The sequence below is a fragment of the Serinus canaria genome, chromosome 2 (assembly GCF_022539315.1).
Source record: "Serinus canaria isolate serCan28SL12 chromosome 2, serCan2020, whole genome shotgun sequence".
NCBI classification, from domain to species: Eukaryota; Metazoa; Chordata; class Aves; order Passeriformes; family Fringillidae; genus Serinus; species Serinus canaria.
The window spans coordinates 50,246,312-50,266,779 of NC_066315.1; the positions used below are offsets into that span (position 1 = coordinate 50,246,312).

General features: G+C 39.6%; 1 protein-coding gene across 1 annotated transcript in view; it reads right to left on the reverse strand.

The window, feature by feature from the left end:
* The window catches only part of ITGA9 (integrin subunit alpha 9), a 236,973-nt gene that overhangs the window by 41,470 nt on the left and 175,035 nt on the right, over positions 1-20,468 (reverse strand). The window contains exon 23 of the mRNA XM_030233983.2: positions 18,208-18,315. Coding sequence (XP_030089843.1) covers positions 18,208-18,315 — 108 coding nt within the window. The remainder of the gene's footprint in view (positions 1-18,207; positions 18,316-20,468) is intronic.

Genomic DNA, 20,468 nt, shown 5'->3' on the forward strand with positions numbered 1-20,468 from the left:
AGGGGTTTGTGAAGGATTTTGCAGCACAGAGCCAGCACACATAAAGGGGATCAAGTAGAAGCCCAAGTGGGGTACTGCCGGGCTCTAGTGCGCAGCCAGTGATGTGGCCAGCTGAGCACCAGTAAGCCAGCGGCAGTTTCGGGGGAGGCACGGCCAGCACTGTAGTATTCCGGGCTGCCTGAGCGGCAGTAGCCAGCGACGGTTTTGGAGGAAGCGCCAGCCGGCCAGCCGCCGGTGGCGCCAGCAGTGGCTGAGCTCAGGCGGGGTCAGCTCTTGGGCAAAACCAGATCCATGGTTCCCGGAGGCAGCTGAGATTGGGCTTGAAATGAAACAACTGCTGAGAGGTTGGCAGCGGTGTAGTTACCCTGTAGTAGGTGTAACACTTCACGTGCCGCAGCGAGTCCGGGTGGGGCGAGCTGAACCAGTGTGGGGCGGGGACAGAAGCCCCCTAGACCATAGCTTTTTTTCGGAAAAGAGATAGCTTTTTTTCTGGGCTTTTTTCTCTCTCTTCCCCTTTTTTTCTCCCTTTTTCTTCTCTTTCTCTTCCCTTTTCTTCTCCTTCCTCCTTTCCTGGTTTCTTTTTTTCTCTTTACCTCACCATTTTTAGGGATGCAGGCTCTGTTGAGAGGGCCCATGTTTGGAAAAACAGGCTCTGTCAGGGGAAGACCTGTGATCTTCAGGATGGGATCATGGGTGAATCATAGTGAATCCCCAAGGGAAGAAGCAGAGGTTGAAGAGAAACCAATGGACATACCCCCAGAAAGTCTACTGGGAAGGAAGTTAGCTTGGTGGAAATATGATCCCACCACCAGAGATAAGGACTAGAGCCAAATAGTTCAGTACTGTGTATTGGAATAGACCAGAAGGGAAATTAGGAGTGATCATGTATACTGGCTGAGATATGGGTCAGACAAGGGATGGATATGCTGAGCATTAAACATCCATATAAGAGGTAAGAAACCATTAAATCAGGAAGAGAGTGACTACACTGCTTGCTGGGAAGGGGAAACCTCACCCTCCAAGATGGGCATGTTTAAGGTAGCAGAAGATACATAGTGGGACCCGTTAGACCACTTACCCTGCCCCACCTCCAGTAGCCCCAGCTGCACCTCCCCTGCCCCCTGAAGGGCATAGCTAGAACACCAAGAGCAGGGTAGCATAAAGAGAGGAAACCAGACAGGAGAATGGGAGCCAAGCATTGGGACTATACCCCCTGAGGGAAGTACCCTTAGCGGGGGTACAGGGAGAAACTGGATTCGTAACCATACCTCTCAGTTCCTCTGAAGTGAGAATGTTTAAAAAGGAATTAAAAGGACTATTAGAAGACCCTCTCGGGTTAGCGGAGCAGTTAGACTAGTTTCTGGGGCCCAATATTTATACATGAGAGGAAATGCAATCAATAATGACTATGTTGCTCACACTAGAGGAAAGACAGATGATACAGGTGGTTGGGATACAAATATGGGAAAGGGAGCATCTGCAAGGACCTCCTGGGAATCTAAAAATCCCCACAGTGTGCCCTGCCTGGGACCAAAACAGCACTCTGGGAAGGCAAGACATGGAGGAATACAGAACATTGATTATAAGAGGTATCAAAGAGGCAGCTCCACATAAGCAAAATGCGTGTAAACCTTTTGATGAGCAGCAAAGGAGGGAAGAAACCCCAACAGAATGGCTAGAAAGATTGAGGAAAAGTATGAGGCAATATTCAGGGGTTGACCCTGACACAGCAGCCAGACAGATCTTGCTAAAGATAAATTTCATCAGTCACACCAGGCCAGATATACAGAGAAAGTTAGAAAAGGTAGATGGTTGGCAAGAAAAGAGGCTAGAGGATCTTCAAAGGGAGGCACAGAAGGTGTATGTAAAGAGGGACAAAGAGAAGGCCATGCCAAATGCCAAGGTAATGGTAACTGCCATTAGGGAAGGAAACCTGCACATTGAGAACAACCCAAGCAAGGGAAGAGAATTCCGAGTACCGGAAGATAGACAGAGAGGGGATGCAGCTCCTTGGGGCAAAAAAAGGGAGAGTTTTGGAAACGGGGGAACCTGGGACCAGTTTGCTTTTACTATCAAGAGAATCAACATATTAGAAAGAATTGCCCCCAGAAGGAAAAGGACCTGAGGGTCTATGAGACTGAGCAAAAAGGGGAAGTGGAAGATTAGGGGTGTCAGGGGCTCTACCTCCAGGGGACAGAATACCATCAGGAGCTCCTGATAACTTTAAAAACAGGGTCCCAGGAGGAAGAATTTGAATTCCTAGTAGACACGGCGGCTGAAAGAACTTGTGTTTGTAGAATCCCAAACAGGTGCAAAAAGGGTCAAGGTACCATGCAAGTAGTAAGTGCAAAAGGAGAGGGGTTCAAAGTCTCAGTTAGATAGGAAGTAAAACTTGAAGGGGAAAATAAAGTAGGAATTGGGGATGTCGTATTAGTTCCAGAAGCAGGATGCAATTTATTAGGAAGGGATTTGTAGGTGCACTTAGAGATTGGAGTACTCCCAGGGGAAGGGAAAATGGTGGTTAAGCTTCTCCAATTGAGGGAAGAGGAAGAGGAGAAAATTCATGAGATGGCGTGGGCAAAACCAAAAAATCAAGGTATATTGAACATGAAACCTATACGAATAAAAATAGCTAATGAGAGCCATCTAGTCCGAGTCCGACAATATCCACTCTCCCTGGAGGGGAGATGAGGACTACGGCCAGTGATCCAGGACCTACCTGAGGATAGGACCTTAAAACCATATATGTATGTCCCTCCATAAGACACCCATATTACCAGTAAAGAAGTCAGATGGGACTTAACAGGCTTGTGCAAGATTTGAGAGAAGTGAATAAAAGAACAGTGAATCAGTACCCACTAGTGCCTAACCCCTATACACTACTGGGTAATATCTCCCCGAGTGGTTTAGAGTGATAGACCTAAAAGATGCTTTTGGGCCTTTTCCACCGGTAGAGGGAAATAGGGATGTATCTGCCTTTGAATGGAGGACCCCGATTCCAGGAGGAAGCAACAACTTCAATGGACTAGGTTATCCCAAGGGTTTTCTGAATCCCCAAACTTATTTGGTCAAGCCCTAGGAGAAGTACTACAGCCCTTCTCCATCAAACCTGAGATAAAGCTTATCCAGCATGTAGATGATTTGCTTCTCTCAGGACAGGAGGAAAACAAAGTTCGAGAATCCACCATAGCATTGTTACATTTTCTAGGGAACCAAGGACTTTAGGTATCAAAAGGGAAACTCCAATCTGTAGAGAAGGAAGTAAAATACCTAGGACATGTGATTTGTCAAGGGAGCTGGTGGCTGAATCCTGACAGAATCACAGGGATAGCCTCACTCTCGTGGCCAAAAACTAAGAGGGAAGTTAGAAGATTTCTAGGCTTGTTGGGATATTGTAGGCTATGGATTGAAGGATACAAAAAAGCTGTTGAGTTCTTGTATGAAAAGCTAGAAGAGATTAGGTGGAAAGAAAACAATGAGCAAAAGTTTGAAGCTTTAAAGCAAAAATTAGTCAGAGCACCAGCACCAAGTCTTCCTGCCTCAGACAAACCCTTCTACTTGTTTGTAGATATAAAAAAAGAGGTAGCACATGGAGTACTAGTCCAGGACTGAGGAGGATGCAGGAAACCAGTGGCCTATTTATCAAAACTACGATACCCTGTCAGCCGGGGATGACTGATCTGTATTCAGGCAGTGGCAGCAACTGCCATACTCGTAGAAGAAAGCAAAAAATTAACCTTTGGGGTGAAAATTGAAAGTATATACTCCTCACTCAGTTAGAAGTATCCTAAGCCAAAAGGCTGAGAAATGGCTCACTAATTCCCGAGTGCTAAAGTATGAAGCCATCTTAATAAGAAGTGATTTAGAGCTGATCGTGAGTAACCAACTCAACCCTGCCCAGTTTTTGTATGGAGAACAAGGTGAGGAATTAATACATAATTGCCTAGAAGTTATAAACTTTCAAACCAGAGTAAGAGAGGACCTAACAGATCAACCACTCCAAGGAGGGAAACAATTGTACATCGATGGATCTTCACATGTAATCCAGGGGCACTGGGTATCGGGGTACACTATAGTGGAGGAAGGGTTGGTAGCCAAAGAAAAGGGAAAGTTACCTTCCAACTGGTCAGCCCAAGCATGTGAGCTATATGCCCTAAAACAAGCTCTGGAAATATTAGCACAGAAAGGGGAACAATATACACAGACTCAAAACATGCTTTTGGCGTAGTGCATACCTTTGGAAAAATTTGGGAAGAGAGGGGGCTATTAAATTCAAAGGGAAAGGGACTGATTCACAAAGAACTTATTTTAGAAGTGTTAGAAACCTATAATTACCAGAGGAAGTAGCAGTAGTATATGTTAAAGGGCATCAAAAAGGGGTGACTTAAGAGATGTAAGGGAACAATTTAGTGGATTTGGAAGCTGAAAATGCAGCTGAATCAGGGACAGAAAAACTACTGATGGTGTTAATCCCCGTGGGAAAAATACAAGAATGCCCGGTGTTTAGTGGGACAGAAGAGGAAGAACTCCTCAAAATAGGAGCCAAGAAAGATAAAGAAGGGAAGTGGAGATTAGCAGATGGGAGGCAAATGTAATAAACCCCTTGCCAGGAAAAGGCTTGAAGGCATACATGGGACAACACACTGGGGTACGCAAGCCGAGTGATCAATTTCTAAGGGATTGGAGCTGCATAGGAATTTTTGGGATAGCTAAGCAGATGACTGAATGGTGTGTGATATGTCAACAAGTGAGTAAGAAAGTCATGAGGAAACCACCCAGGGGAGGGCAAGAACTAGCCTCACAGTTCTTTCAAAACATCCAAGTAGACTTTACTGAGCTTCCCCAGGTACAACAGTGGCAGTTTTTGCTAGTGACAGTAGATCACTTGATTCATTGGGTAGAGGCAGTACCCACTGTTAAAGCCAATGCCAATGTTGTGAGTTAAACACTCCTAGAATCAATCATTCCCCAATGTGGGATGGTAAACAGGATTGATTCAGACTAGAGAACTCATTTCACATTGAAGATACTGCAGAAAGTTGTTCAAGCCCTGGGAGTAAAATGGGTGTTACACACTCCATGGCATCCCCAGAGTTCTGGTCAGTTGAGAGAATGAGTCAAACTCTTAAAAGAGCTCTAGTTAAGCTAATGATTGAAACCCAAATGTCATGGATAAAATGTCTCCCTTTGGCCTTATTAGGAATTAGAACCCAACCCTGGTCATATTTGGGGGTGTCACCCTATGAGATGTTGTTTGGGTTACCCTTCCTAACCTCACCCCAGAAGGTTGCCACCTACGAGGAAGGGGGAGCCAATGCCAAGAAATATGTTATGTCTATAGCATGAACCTTAGAAGGGCTAAGATGTAAAGGGACAATTCCTCAAAAGACCACCCTGGAATTCAGAATCCATAACATTAACCCTGGGGATTGGGTGATGATTAAGTCATGGAGAGATCAGCCTCTAACTCCTTAGTGGGAAGGTCCCTTTCAGGTACTGCTCACCAACAAATCGGCTGTGTGAACTGCAGAGCAGGGATGGACGCATGCCAATAGAGTAGAGGTCTGGTGGAAGAACCCAAAGAATGGACTGTGACATCCAGGCTGGGTGAAACGAGGTTGACTCTTAGGCAGAGACTGAGAGACAACAAGAAAAATAACAAGATGCCCAAAAAGTAGAATCAAGTTTTCACCAGCCAGCCCAAAATCTGTTGTTTCTTTGTTTGTTTGGTTGGGTTTTTTTTATGTTTTAATGAGGAAGAATTGCGAGTGTCTGTTGAGGGGAAGTAAACAAGGGACCATAAAAAGTAATGAGGCAGCTTCCTTAAGAAAATAAGACAAAGGGAGGAGGGCAAGACTGAGGTGGCCCCCTTGTTTGCTACTGAGAAGACTCCATAGCCCAGCTGCAGGTAGCAACTCCACAGGCATGGTAAGGTGGGGACAAACGGCCATGCCAGACCTCTGTAATTCCCCAACTCTCTTTGAATACAAAGGGACTAGACAGCAAGACCGAGTTGGCCTCTGTACTCACTATTAAGGCACCTCCTATGGGTAGCAGCCCCATAGGCAAGGTAGATGGGGGTAAAAGCCATACTGGACCTCTGTAAAGTCCTTCTGTTCATTCTGGATTAGGGTGTCTAAGGAAGTTTCTGTTTCTTTTCCCTTTGGTTCCCTCTGTCCTTGCCCACATCAACAGATGCTAGTATGACTCATTGAGTTAAATTGTTCGAGCCAAATAATCTGTAGAAAAGGAAAAGGAGGGATTGTGATAGATGAGTAATGTGATGGTTGGCTCTCACAATTAACAGACAAATATCATGTATATAGGTTAAGAAAAGTTTTATAGGTTTATAGTTGTTTTACCCCCTTGCACTGTTATCAAGAGGCAGCTGGAGTTGGGACACCTGGGAGGGTTGGCTTGTCACTATGGGGACATCTGACCTCCAATCAGGATTTGAGGAAGAGATCTCCACCACTGGACAGTGAAGAAGGGGTTGATGGGCAGAACTTTGGGAGGGGGTTAAAAGATTAAAAGGCGAAACCTCCATTGTGTGGGTGAGCACATGGTGGGAAAAATCCTTTGCTCCCAGTGTTGTAACATTTTCTCTATTCAGTCTTTTATTGTATTTTGTATAAGGTTTAATGAACCTTTCTAAAATTATGAAAAGTGAGTAGCTATTTCTCACATCTGTCAAGTACTTGTTCTTTATTCCTGAAAGTTTAAATTACAGATGTCATTAGACTTACTTAAGAGATACAGAAAGGACAGTACAAGTTTCTGTACTACACAAGCTTTTGGCATACCCCCTAAATAGTCCTGATTTATATCTTGTAAAAGTATAGTGTAAAAATGAGCCAAAACAGAAATGTCTCACAAGACTGAAAGTAATTGTCTAGCATGAAGCAACTCAAACCTGGTCCTTTCTACTTGAAGTTACTATCTTTTCTTAAACTGAAGATTGGCATCATTTTTAAAATCCTTCAGCTGAAATAGAGAAAGGCACCTCCAGAGGATCAGCTCTGAACTTGGAAATACCTTTTTCTCTCTGCCAACTACACAGCAATCCTATATGAGGTGGATTCTAAATTCAGTGTTACAGTCCATATTAGGGGGGAAACATGCAAGAACTAAGCATCCTGTTATCTGCACTGCTCTGGAACAGACTGTCAGGTCACCTATACTCTGTTTTAGCAACGAAAGTCAGCGGCTACTTCCTAGAAGGCAGACACTGCTATTCGGCCAGCAGAATTTGGGGGAATTCAACCAGGCAGAAATTAGATTACACTCAGCTGTGTACCTGTGATCAATCAGCATGTGCTGACAGGCAGCAGGCAGGAAAGGATGCAAGGCAGCTGAGCAGAAATCCATTTCTTTTGGCAGTCTTGGAAGCCACAGAGCCACAAAATGAGGAAAAAATTAACAAAAAATTTTAAGTGGATGGATCATGCTAAGGTAGAAACAAATCCATCATTTTTAAAGGACTAGCCACAGTTGATTTGGTGGGATATTTTTTAGGGTTTTTGATTTGTTTGTTTTGTTAGGATGACTGTTAGACACATATTTCACAACATGTTATTCTCAATTGTTACATGCATAAGGATTCAGTAAACCAGCCAGAAAAAACTTGTGGCAACTTTTCAATAAACTTTTTTTTTCAATTACATATTCATCTGTAGAAAGACAACTAGTTAAATAAAATCTTAGCACAAAACTGTTTGCATTATGCTGAGACTAAACTGCATCTCTGAAATACAAATCATGATTTGTATTTTGAGCCCCATTGTGAGTTTCTTCTTGTTCAAACATGATGCTATCCCAGCTACCTTGTGGTACACAGACAAGGAAATTTCTGGCCAAATGTTTACAATTTATAGATGCAAGAACTGTACAGGTCCTTGAAATGCAGTAGGAAGGAAGCCAGGCTCTTCATCAGACTTAGAGTTTCAGGGTACCTGGCATTCCAGAGCTTTTAGAAAATTTCCATTTCACCATTTCTTAGCAGCCTATAAATAGAAAAAGATCATCTGAGTGATCTTCCCAGGATCCGGTATCCAACATCTTACAGTAACAGCAGAAGGGACTTTTTTTGAGCAATACATAGGATGGAAAGAGACGTGCACAGCTTTTGTAAGCAGTGCAAGAACTGTACAGAAGCCACAGAGAAATGTCAATATCTAACTCCTAACAATTAGCAACTGGGGCAGGGAACAAGAGGCACAAAAGGCTCTCTTAAATCCTACATTATGACTACAGATTGGGAAAAAAAAACCTTTCCCAAGAGAGGTACCAAGTAGAAGTAGCCCTGCAGCCTTCCAAGAAGGGATATCCAAGGAGCTTTGTTGGAGCTGTCTCTGCTAAAGGTTGTTTCATTCTGTTTTCCAGAAACTACTTATTAAGTCCTGAATAAAATAATTTGCAGTCTGGTGCACTGGTCTGGTGCCTAAAGATAAATCTGTACTGGAAGTGTACCTAAAATCTCTACCCAGAAGAGGTAGACAAAGTCCATGTTATCATGGACCATGTTACATAAAGTAGGCCAAAGAAAAAAGTAAACCAGGCCAACTGCATAGCATCTTCAGCACCTATGCTCATATTACACATTTTTCTAACCTGCTCTGAGTCTGGTCCCGTGGTCTAAATGTGCTGCAGCCATAAATTAATGGCTGACCTAGCGGATTTCACTGAACAGCTTTACATTGCAGGAAAAAAAGAGCCTAATTACAAAGATCTTAAATTATTTTTTACTTTTTCTTCTTCTCTATATTCAGTGGTCTATGTCATCACATACAGTCTAGACTACCACACATATCGTGAGTTTTTTGAGGGTAACAGTGTAAAATTTTTGGAACACAGAGGTAAGTATTACTAATTACTGATCCTAGCCTTCAATTCCTGGAAAACATTTCTAATTTTAAAAATACATTTTTTGCAAAGAAATTACATCCTCAGAATTCCAAATCCAAACTGAAAAATTTGTAAGGGGGTGGCTGTCTGTTGGAAATCCAAACATTTTATAAAATCTTTTCACACAGATTTGATATATCTGTTGTATGTCATTTTCAGTACTAGAATGAAGCATGCTTTCACTATCTTGAACGTCTTCGACCTTCACATGAGGCAAACCAACATTGAGCAAAAATAAAATCTTCCCACAGAAGTTTTTACCGACAGTTATTTCTTTTTACCATGATTGGGATGTTCCCATTCTCTAGCAATGTCTTGTCTTAGGCTGCAAAACACTTAACATCAATACACACATCATGCTTTTTCTAGTTTTTACCTCAATTTCAAAGGCACTTTTCTCAAACATGTTGAATTTATTGCATACATAGGGATCATCAGCTCTGACTTTCCCTGCATGATGTAGGGATTTATGAGAATACTTGGGCCTGGTTTGCAGCTCCAAGAAGGAAGTACTAGTGCAAAGGGGAAAAAAACACCACACATTTTCCCAGAAACACAGAGAATAACTAAGAGCTGAAGCCAAGTCACCTGGGAGTGGTTGGAGTTTCTAGGAGAAATAATATAGCTGCTGCCTCAGCACATTCCTGTTCTGCTATCATCTCTGTTTCCCACCTTCAGGACACTTGCAGCATCATCTCTGCCCATCTGTAGCTACTCTCAGAACATGGCAATTTCTAGCAAGCCTTTGGAGCCTTTCAGAAATTGCTGCAGTTTAGCAAACTTTTAGCAAATGGTTCAAGAGTTTAGTCCACATTACCTGTAACATAAATTTCACAGGTGAACTGAAAGCCAGTGGCCCCTTCTAGATTTATCCTCAACCCATTAACGTGCATCAAAGGCAAGACCTCCCATTTTTCCAGGGCCCTTTATCCAGCGCAAAATGTCAGCTTGGGAGAAGGAAATAAAATACAATTTTAAAATGGGCTGGACAGGACAGTTGAGGACAAAGCACCAAGTGTTGAGGACCAAGAGGATATTAGCAGCTGATGTAGGGTTAAGTATGTGCAAATGATAGGAATCTCTTGGAAGAATGAGACAGAAAAACAGGAGGAAAACTGGCTGTTGCTTCCAACAAAGCATTATGTACAATCTCCCTGTTGCACTGCTGTGTATATGAAGCCAAGGGCTACTCCTGTATTTACTGACTGACATTCCACAAAATAAATGTGCAAGCAATTGTATCTTCAGCTCATTACTAATATGAAGATACAAAAATGTATCTTCAGCTCATTACTGATACTAGCAACACTAGACTTCCACTAATGCAAAAGAATTCATTATGATATTAAAAACTTAAGGTTTCCAAGCTCTTCCAGTAAGTCTGGGATTCCCCTCTTCAGCTAACACATCAGTAGTTGTGGAGGAGGGCCTGGAAGTCAGTAGAACTAAGTTGATACAAAGCAAGGTGGAAGGTGGAATCCAGACACGAGTGCATGTGGTAAAATTAAACCCACATCCAACCTCAGAAAAAGTATGGGCAAGTGTGGGCAAGTTTAGAGAAAACATCATGAGACACAAGATATTTGGAACAGCAATTTTACTTTCATGCTCAAGGTCAGAACATAAGCCAGTCATTTCACAAAAGTTTTAGCATTGTGCAAGTCTGTAATGGATGCCTTTCTCATCATCCCTGGGCTATACCAACTCCAAAGGACTAGGAGTTCGGCTGTGGTCTGGCAGAGACTTTTTACATATTTTCTCCTGTATGTTTTTTTAAACTGATTTATTTATGTATGAATAACTAAGCAGTGGTTCAAGTTTTCAAACTTGAAAAATAAATAACAGATGTGTTTGTCTGTCTTTGTTGCTAACCGTAACACATTCATCCTAGTATTAGGGGGAAAATGTATGCAAGTATTATGATCCAAAGATACTGATTCACCCTTTATTAAGTGAATGAATAATTGATAAGCAGGGTTAATGTAACATGTCACACTGAGAAAAAAAGGGAATTGACAAGAAATTCCAGACAAGGTCAGACTCAATAGTAGACAAACAAGTTATGTAAATATGTTATCTGAGTACTTGCACCATATGCCAAGAATGTTTAATATTCACAGATAATGAAATATGATTGAATCAGAGCAGTCTTGTTGATTCTGGTAATAAATTTAAGAGCCACTGAAACAACAGTAAGTAATTTTAAAAATTAACCCAGTTTACACTACTCTTGAAAGATTTCAACTAAAAATAGCAATGATGGCATGGAAAGCCATTAGTCCACAGATCCAATAAGTAGCCTTACAAGGCCATGAGAAGAAGCAAGTGGAAACAAAGTGGAGATGTTAAAGCATTAAATCAGCTTAGAGGGGGAGTAAACCACAGCTCTGGCTTCTGCTCCTCTAGACTACAGGAGAATGCACCAGATTCATATTTGGCATAAATCATGCTAACCTGATTGGAATGCCTTTAGATGTTTTTCTGATGCACTTAATATATGGCATAATTAAATAATCAGGTTTAGATAAGCATGATTCTTGCAACATTGGCTTGGTCTTGGCCCTGCAGCCTGATTGCACATACTTAGCAAAAATTTTTAGAAGTACTGTTCTCAAGAACTAGTGATTCCTACCCAGTTTTGTGACAAAAGCAAATATCTTCTCATATAAAGTTCCTGACTTAAAAGACAGCAGATTCCTTCCTAGACACAGCTGTACATGCCACATGTACACAGTAAGAAGAAAATCCGACCACTTGGTATGAGTTAACTATGAGGTCCTCAGAAGGTTCAGGCCTAGGAATGAATGACCACCACCTTACACAAAAATCAGCTTACCACTAACATTCATGTGCTCCCTATATTGGCCTCTAGAGATGAAACCCAAGAAAGGGTCACTGAGAAGTACTTTTCCTCTCCCTATGACGAACTGTGAAATACTTAACCAGCATATGAGGCAATAAATAATTCTCAGGGTATGTCTCTATTTTAAAAGCCCCTGAGATGACTTGGCATTTGATGTTCCTTCAGCTAGGTTCTATCTGTCTATATAGTACATTCTTTTCTGTATTAAACACAAATAAGCTCATGTTTGTTCTTGACCTAATTGTTAGACTTTCTCTATGCGCTGTGTTGATGTTAGGATGAGGAGCTCTGAAGACTGTGCAGGTAAGTACATTCCCTATACATCCCCTCAAACAACACCTGTGTTTTGTTTCACTAAAGCAGACTTTTGAATGTATCAGAAAAGTGTCTAAGATCTAAACTCTCTGTAGAAGCAGTGGAGAAAAGGTAGGACTTTCAAGGAGAGGATTTTCCTTATCTGTTGTAGACAACTGAAGACTAAATGGGTCATTTTCATCCAAAAAAACCTCTGGAGGGGTGGAGGAGATATAAAGTTAAGCAGAAGATGTCATTTGTTTCCAAGACATCCTCACAGTTTCCTCCAAGAAATGGTGTATTGATACTTTTGATACCATCTGGTACCTTGCAGAAGATTGGAATGATGTACTTTCAAAGCCAGAAGATAAATCCAATACAAGATGCTTATTTTCACTCTGATACATGAACAGGGAGGAAAACCCTTCTGTCACCAGATACCATTGTTTTAAATGCTTCCTTGGTTTTTTGCTTCCTTCATTTACACCACAAATCTTGCACTTTAGTTAGAGAAAAGTTAGTCTAAGAGTCAGGATTTAAAACAGAACCGTGTGTTAAAAGAATTTACCAAGCAGTTACTGCCTGAATTTCCTTCTTCATTGTTTTTGGCAGGAAAAGCTTTACCAATGGAAGAATGGTGAATTCTTAAACTCACTCCTTCAAAAGAAGAAAAAAAAAGGAAAAAAAAATTGTAGACTTTCTTTTCATTCAACAGAAAGAGCTTCCTTCTCTAGCTAGGAAGCTTACAAAAAAAACCAACTATAAATATGTTTTTCCACACCACAGCAAAACTCCTGATTACTACATGATTACTCATGGTAATCTGCCAAACTTCCTGCTTCCTTCAGCATTCTGATAACAGATTATTTATATATCCATTCTATTTCACATGTTTCTTTATCTGTAATTTCTTTTTATCAAAAGGCAAATAAGCCATCTTTTTCAAAATTGGAATTCACATATTCAGCCAAAAAAATAGGAGCTATGGGCTGTTCACAAAGTAGCAACAGTTTCAGATGACAGAAAATATCAATCAAACTGCCACTCATTTGAAAGGCCATGATTTTTTTGGGGGGACAGTGTTGTAAAATTTCAATACCTATGTAATTTGACAAATTTTACTTCAGTTTAGAAGCTAATCATGAGCAGGCCACAATTGGACAACAATATCATGTTGCTGTGGCTTAATTTAATACATGGATCACAGCAGTTTTTCCCCAGGTTTCAAAGGCCTTGATTTCTTTATGAGTAGACTTTACTGAAAGACAATTATTTTTTTACATTCAAAAAGCCTTTTCCAAGAACATCCTCTTTAGAGTTTTCAAAAAAAAAAATCCACTGCTTATACAAATACCATAGTACTTTCATATCTAGAAGATTTGGTCAAAACAACTGGAAAATGTCAAAGAACTTGTTCAAATCTGGTTTCACCTAAAGATTCCAACTAGGAAGTCACAGAAAACTTTTTTCAATGTTAAAAAGTTTTGCTCCATCTTCAAGGATGCATTCAGCAATCACAAAAAGATTATTTTGAAACACTGGAAGTGCTGTGAGCTCTGACCAAGGCACAGCTCTTGTATTATGAAGCAGATGGCAAAAGTGCCAGGTTTTTTTAGATTTACTTTAAGGTCTTAACTCAGAAAAACATCTCAGCTTTATGGCTGGTGTCCTGGGGTGACTTTATGAGGCTTGTATCCTCATTAGTCTGTCAGCCAGAAATAAGTTTTGCACCTTTAAGACTCGTTCCAAGAGCAAAGGAGAGGAGAGAAGAAGTGTGGAGTTTGTCATCAGAAACTGCACTTGTTCCCCCACATTCTTCTCCTGAACTGTATTGCCTGTGGACAGACAATGGGAGAGAGCTCTTCTTTGCTTTTTAGTTAGTTTTTAGCTGGACCAAGAACTAGTGGCCTGGGCTAACTGGCCCATTTAAGGTTGACTGGCTGAAAGGTTGTCCATTTAAGGGGTCAGGAGTCACAAGACTGAAGTTCAACCCATTTTTCCCTCTCTGTAAATAATTCCCAAGATCTAAGTTTAGAAGCCTAGGGAAAATCAGGGAAACTAGATGGTTTCTGTTTTATCAGTGGACACCGGCAAGTGCTTTTTCAGAGTTGCTTCTGTGCCTCTCTTTATTAATTGTTAGAGTAAGAGAACAAAGTAATTTAAATATATTCTATTAATAGCAATTATGAAAACAGTAATTACTAGACTTAGACATCAAGAGTTTCATGCAAGGAGGGAGCTTGACAAAAAAACCGAGAACAGTATTTCTTTCCCTCTTCCTTTCAAATTCCCTTTTATATCATTGCCTAGATTGAAAACTCTTTCTGAAGAGACTGTCTTGCAACATATGCATCTTACTTTCCAACAAGATTCTTATCTCAGTGATGGTGATAATATGTTTTTTTATATCCTTGGTACTGATTCACCAAACAGGTTCTGCTTGGTCCCTCCAGAGGAGGGAAGAGGATCATCCAGTTCAAATAGACAAATTTGGTTTGCGACTGTATTGTATTGTATTTACCTTCATAATTGTATTTACCTTCAATGAAAAGAAAATAAACCAGAAGGCAACAATCTGATCCAGTTCCATGAAGCTAGCACCAGAATAATCCTGAACACATCCTTAAGTTATGAACAGCTTCAGGAAATACCGTGGTTAATTTAGTAGGAACTCCCACAGCGAAAATCTTGACATTCCTAGAAAGCAGCTCCTTGGCTGTCAGCCAAGGTCTGGTAGTGCTTCCCTTGCCCTTGTGGAAATTACTGATCTTTCAGTTCAAAACCAAAAACATACACAAATATAATGAGCACTGTTTTTCTTCCTGGAAGAATAGATATCCAATGGCTTGAAGAGTGGAGACTATACCTTTATGTCAGGACTACCTCCTCTTCTTGTGTGAAGCTCTTCTATGTCATCATCTACATTATTCCATCACCACACTTTTACTAACAAGCTGAGGTATTTAATTTATTATGTTTTTAACCTGGCTGGTTTTTGACCTTTGCAAGAAAGCAAATACAAAAATTCATTAAAAAAAACAGGTACTAATTTGACTTAAGTGTTTCCAAAATATCATTTACCACTGCAGAATGTGAGTATTTACTATGTAAAACCAATGTCAGAGGTGAAATTTCCTAGCTAAAATTATTTGAAAATTTCTAGTATCTTCTATTCTTTAAAAATTAATAGGGAAGAAGTTCAATTGTTTTGGGGTATTTTTTCCCCCTAGTTTTCTTACAATTATCCTTTTTTTTGGTTTACTTCTGGCTTTTACTGTTGATTCATTCCCTTTGTATATTGGGGCTTTGTTGGGGGAAGTGCTGCAGAAACTGCAGTGCTGCTCCCAAGAGCCCTTGAATTGCATCTGAACATCTCTAAGGCAGAACTACAAGTGTCAAAACATGATCTGAATTTGTCTCCAAAAAAAAGGTTAAAACAGTTTCTGGAATAAAGCCAAAAGCTCAGAATGGCAGGAACAGAGGAAGCATGAGGGCTGTCATTTCCTCATGCTTCCTGCATCTGCTGTCATAAGACCAGCAGATAATACTTCCTATTAACACCTCCCAGAGATAGACTGTTTCAGTGAGCCATATGTGACTGTCTTCCTGCTGTTAATTTTTGTGCCTGAAAGACTAGCTCAATCAACACAATGAGAGAGTTAGCTCCTGAAACTATCTTGTGTAGTTTATGTGTATGTGAGACAAACTCCAGTGTTTTAACTATGCAGTTTGACTCAAAAATTTCACTGTCTTACTGTGTATCAGAGAATGGCAATAGAATTACTAGCTTTAAGATACCATTACTAGCTTTAAAATACCAATTATTTAAAATACCAATACCAATTACTAGCTTTATGTCATCAAATCCCAAGTTCTGTATCAACAGTGTGTTTTACAGATAAATGACAATTCCTAATCATCTGTATTAATGACAGTTATTCTCAAAGTTTTGTCAACACTGACAGCTAGAATGGCTGAATTATAGGCATAGAGAAAATAATGACAGAAACACCTGCACTGTCTGAAAGGATTCTATTACCTTACTATCTTCATTGAAGTCTAGATTCTGGGAATAAGCAAAAGAAGCAAAACCTTGAAATATTTAATGATTATGCTTACAAAAATTGTCTTGGAGAAACAGCTGTTGTAAACCATTTTCTAAAGTTCATCTCCTTTTAGGTTTCCTTGTTTAATTAGATCTATTCTATGAAAAGTTGAAAAACTCCATGATTTTAGTTCCCTTTTCAGTCAATAAAAACTCTCTGGGAGAGCAGCAGTAGGAAAGAGAGTGGGATGCCTTCTCTGTTACAATAATTAGACTGGGGATACATTAGTTCTAGTAAGATTTGGGATACATTGGTCCAGTGCCTGGCTCCAACACAATTTTCTTGTGTGAAGTCAAGCAAACCTTTTAGTGTTCCAATTATGTATCTGTAAAGCAAGGAAACCACTTTCCAGGTGGTTTCAAAATCCAGACGGGATTTTCTTGGCACACATTTATTAACATGCTAGAGGTATTCAGAAAGTCATGTAGGAGAATTCTACTGACCATGTACCCAAAATCAATAGTCAAAATTACTGGAATGCCAGTGTGTGAGGCAGACATCTCTCATAAAAACATACTTGCCTACTACCTGCAAAGAGTCTCACAAGAGCAGTTAACATTTCTACAAAAACAAATTTCAAAGTACAATTCAGTAAAATAATGTGCAGAGCAATGCAACTTGTTGTTGGGGAAAAGCAATACAAACCCTGCTAGCATTTATTACCACAGTGCTCAAGACCACACCACTCAGCTGGGACTTCCTTTATAGAGTGTCTGACTTTAGAGGAGATACCGACATTTGGGGAAATAAAATCCATTAGGAAGACTTCCACCTCTCTCTGCCTGCTGTGAACACACTCTCTCCTACAGCACACAGAGACCAGGGAACAAATAAAGAAACGGGTCATGATACTTTGGCAGACAATGTGTCAAAGGAAAGGTGATCTTCTGCATATAAAGCTGGACTAAATAAACATTAGAAAGCAATGCCACAGAAAATTATACATATGCTGGAGAACTAATCAAGTCTGGTTGGTGAATTGACTCCATCTATGCATTACTATTGCTTCATACAGTATTCCCACATGTTTCTCAGTCCTTTTGTCTTTACTGCCCATCTATAAGCTATATCTATATTTATCTCATACCTTCCAACAGTAAAAATCTTGGAAACCTGCTTAGAAAGATCTTTCAGCTCTATATTTACACATGTTCAGTGACACAGTTACCTACATAATAGGTAATACTTTTCAGCTAAAAGGCTAGAAAAGTAACCAACAACATGAAAGTACAATTCTTCCTTTCAATAATCCCAAAAAGCTGGTTTTATTCCACAAAGGCAGATTACTCTGAATTTCAGCAATAAATTTACCTCAGTATAAGGTTTCCACCTTTTGGCCATCACAGTGCAAATGATGGTATTTTAGTGGTCTAACAAAGGTTTTGAAATAAATAAATAAATATTAGAAATTAAATCTAAGAATTTGTCTACCACAGTTTATGTTGAATTTCTTTGAAATTGACACAGAATTATCTTTAGAAAAGCATTGTGTTGAAAGAACTTTCTCTGTTATTTACATTTGTTAAAAGAACACTCAAAAAGAACAAATTATAACATGGACTCTAGCAAAATAAGTATAATATGTATACCTATTATGTATACCAAAATAATGTATTCAGACCTAGCTGATAACCACAGAAAAAAACCCAGGGAATCTGAGTCAGCTTGATAAAGCATCCTACCGATATTACATACACCATTTTTTATTCCCTCAGTCAGGGAGAACTCATTAAGAGACAATCCTCTTTGCAGGTGTGACTTGTGAAAGTGTTCTCTGTATTTCCTTCAGCATCAGCCTGACCTAGTTTTTATACAGCATTGTAGGAAACCAGGAACATACAACTAGTTTTCTTTGCCCTAGGTGAGGGAGAACAGCCAATAGCTGGAGGGGTTCAGCTACTTATGACTTGGCCACAGATGCAAAGAACCTTTGATTGTCTGAAAAAACAACTGATTCACTGAGTTTTGGTGGACTTTTGTTTTAGTCATCAGTAGCTCTCAGTGCCTCTCTGGGCTCAGAGTACATTGTAACATACTCACCATCATCTGCTGAATATGAAATATTTCAGCTCCAGTGGCAGAGAGGCGGTTTGGAATTGAAATTTCAAGAAAAGCTCCAGGAAGAGTGCTTGGTCCAGCATTATAAACCTGTAAGAGAAAAATGAATACAAATAAAATTACATACTTGACTTCTCATAAATGGGAAACTATGGTAGATTCAGAGCTGGGAGTACAGGTAAATTTGAAGAAACAAAAGTACTTTGCAGGTTTTTCTTAGTCTTCAGACTAAGACTACTTTTTCAAGTGTCAGAATGAAGTCAAAGGATTAGCTTACCTAACAGTATTCAGCTCACATATCAAAGGAGAAGCAGCTTTGCAGGATAATTGCGAGCCATCAATACAAACAGTATATTTTATATAGAGAGACACTGCTAGTACACTGAATGTTTTGGTAATAAAGTCTTGAAGGTTATAAGAAATATTACTCTCAGTTAACATTCTCATTTTCATCTGTTAACCACTGCATGATATTCTGCATATGTTTTCCTTATGGAGCAGAAGCCAAACAATTACTGTGACTACTGGACTGTGGGTTTTCTGAATGAGTTGCCAGGAAATGCATGTGAACAACTTCCATTCAAGTTCTGGCATTTTCAATTAAATTACACTTTTAGAGGAAAATATTAGCTTTCTATCTCTCCCTGGCCCCCAAAATTTCAACAAAAGCTCAAAGAATTTCCCATCCACCACTGACATGCAGCCAGTGAAAATTCCAAAACTTATGGAGTTTTGCTGAAGTGAAATAATCCATGGAAAAAATTCAATTAAAGTAAGTTCTCATTTGTATCTACAGTTTTTATTAGGAAAAATATTTTCTGATCCTTTCTAACAACACAAATATAAATGCATTAAAAAACACTAAAGTAAAAACATGAAACCCATTACCATATTTATCCACACTGAGATACTACTGTGAAAAGATGTAACATGCAGTTGTTATCTGTGTAAAGTACAAATATTAGAATCAGTAAGTTTTCATTCTTCAAACACTTGTTTATATGTGAAGAAATGACTGACTGGATAAACAGAACTGGTTTGCAATGCCAAATCCTCCTCACAAAAGCCCTGAGGCACCAGGGGGAGAAATCCCATTAAAATGTAGTATAATAAATGCTGCATGAAATACAAACATAGTGTTTCGTGTTAGACATTTTAAAAACTTTGATTATCTCACTAAGATTAGATATGAGTTATTGCAGAAAAGGCATTTTCTGTTTCCTTGTTCATATTTGATCTAGTAGAAATTTTCACATATAAAAACTGCTATAAAGGCCAATGTTTTTATAACTCATCTCTTTTGTAACTCTTTTTGATTATGAAACTATTATTTTTTTTCCATCTCAAAAATTTAAATATTTGGCAGGAAATAATTAAGGAAGGAGTGATACAAACAATGCTTTACCTATTGTGAAACTATCTTTTCTCTCTGATACATACAGTTAGAAGGTTTACCCCATTATTGTGGGGTAGCAGATGTGTGACTTGTTATGGTATAATTTTCTACTTCTGTATGGAAAAAAATATTACTATTGCAACTGCTAAGTGTGTGCATGAGAGACGAGCATTTGGCAGGACAAATGGTGGTACTGCCAAACACAGATTCTCTCTTCCTTCCCTGTTATCACTTTGCTTTACTGAAAATATCTAGTTAAAGCATCAGTGCATCCATTCTTCATCTGGATTAACCAATCACTGGGTATGAGGAGGAGGAAGGGAAGAAGACCTACAAACCCCCAAGAAGGAAACCAGAATCACAAGAATTAATAGCCTGGTTCACAAAAGCTTTTATGTCCTGAAATCCTCCTTTCAGTCCTTCAATAAATAGCTAAGGGCACTGTATGACAGTGGGGGCTTAATTGCTGTGGATCGCAAACTGTCCATGGAGGCAGACATATTATTTGTTATAAGCTGAGTTTTCAGCCTAGGAAAACAGAAAGAAAAAAGACAAAACACTATTTTTCACAATAAATGAAACTACCACTGCATGCCTTATCATTCCCTTGTCCCTTCTAGTGGTTGAAAAGGATTTGTAGGGCTTGTAATAGATGCAGTTACAGCAATGAGACACAACACCAGTTAATGCTGGCCACATCACAAGAGTTTCTTACAATAATCCATCCATATATTTTGCCACATCAGGAACCCACCTAACTGCCTTGTGAAGTGTAATATATATATTAAGTAATACTTGAATAATGCTGAGATGCTATGAGGTATTTATTGAAAGCTTCTCACACCTG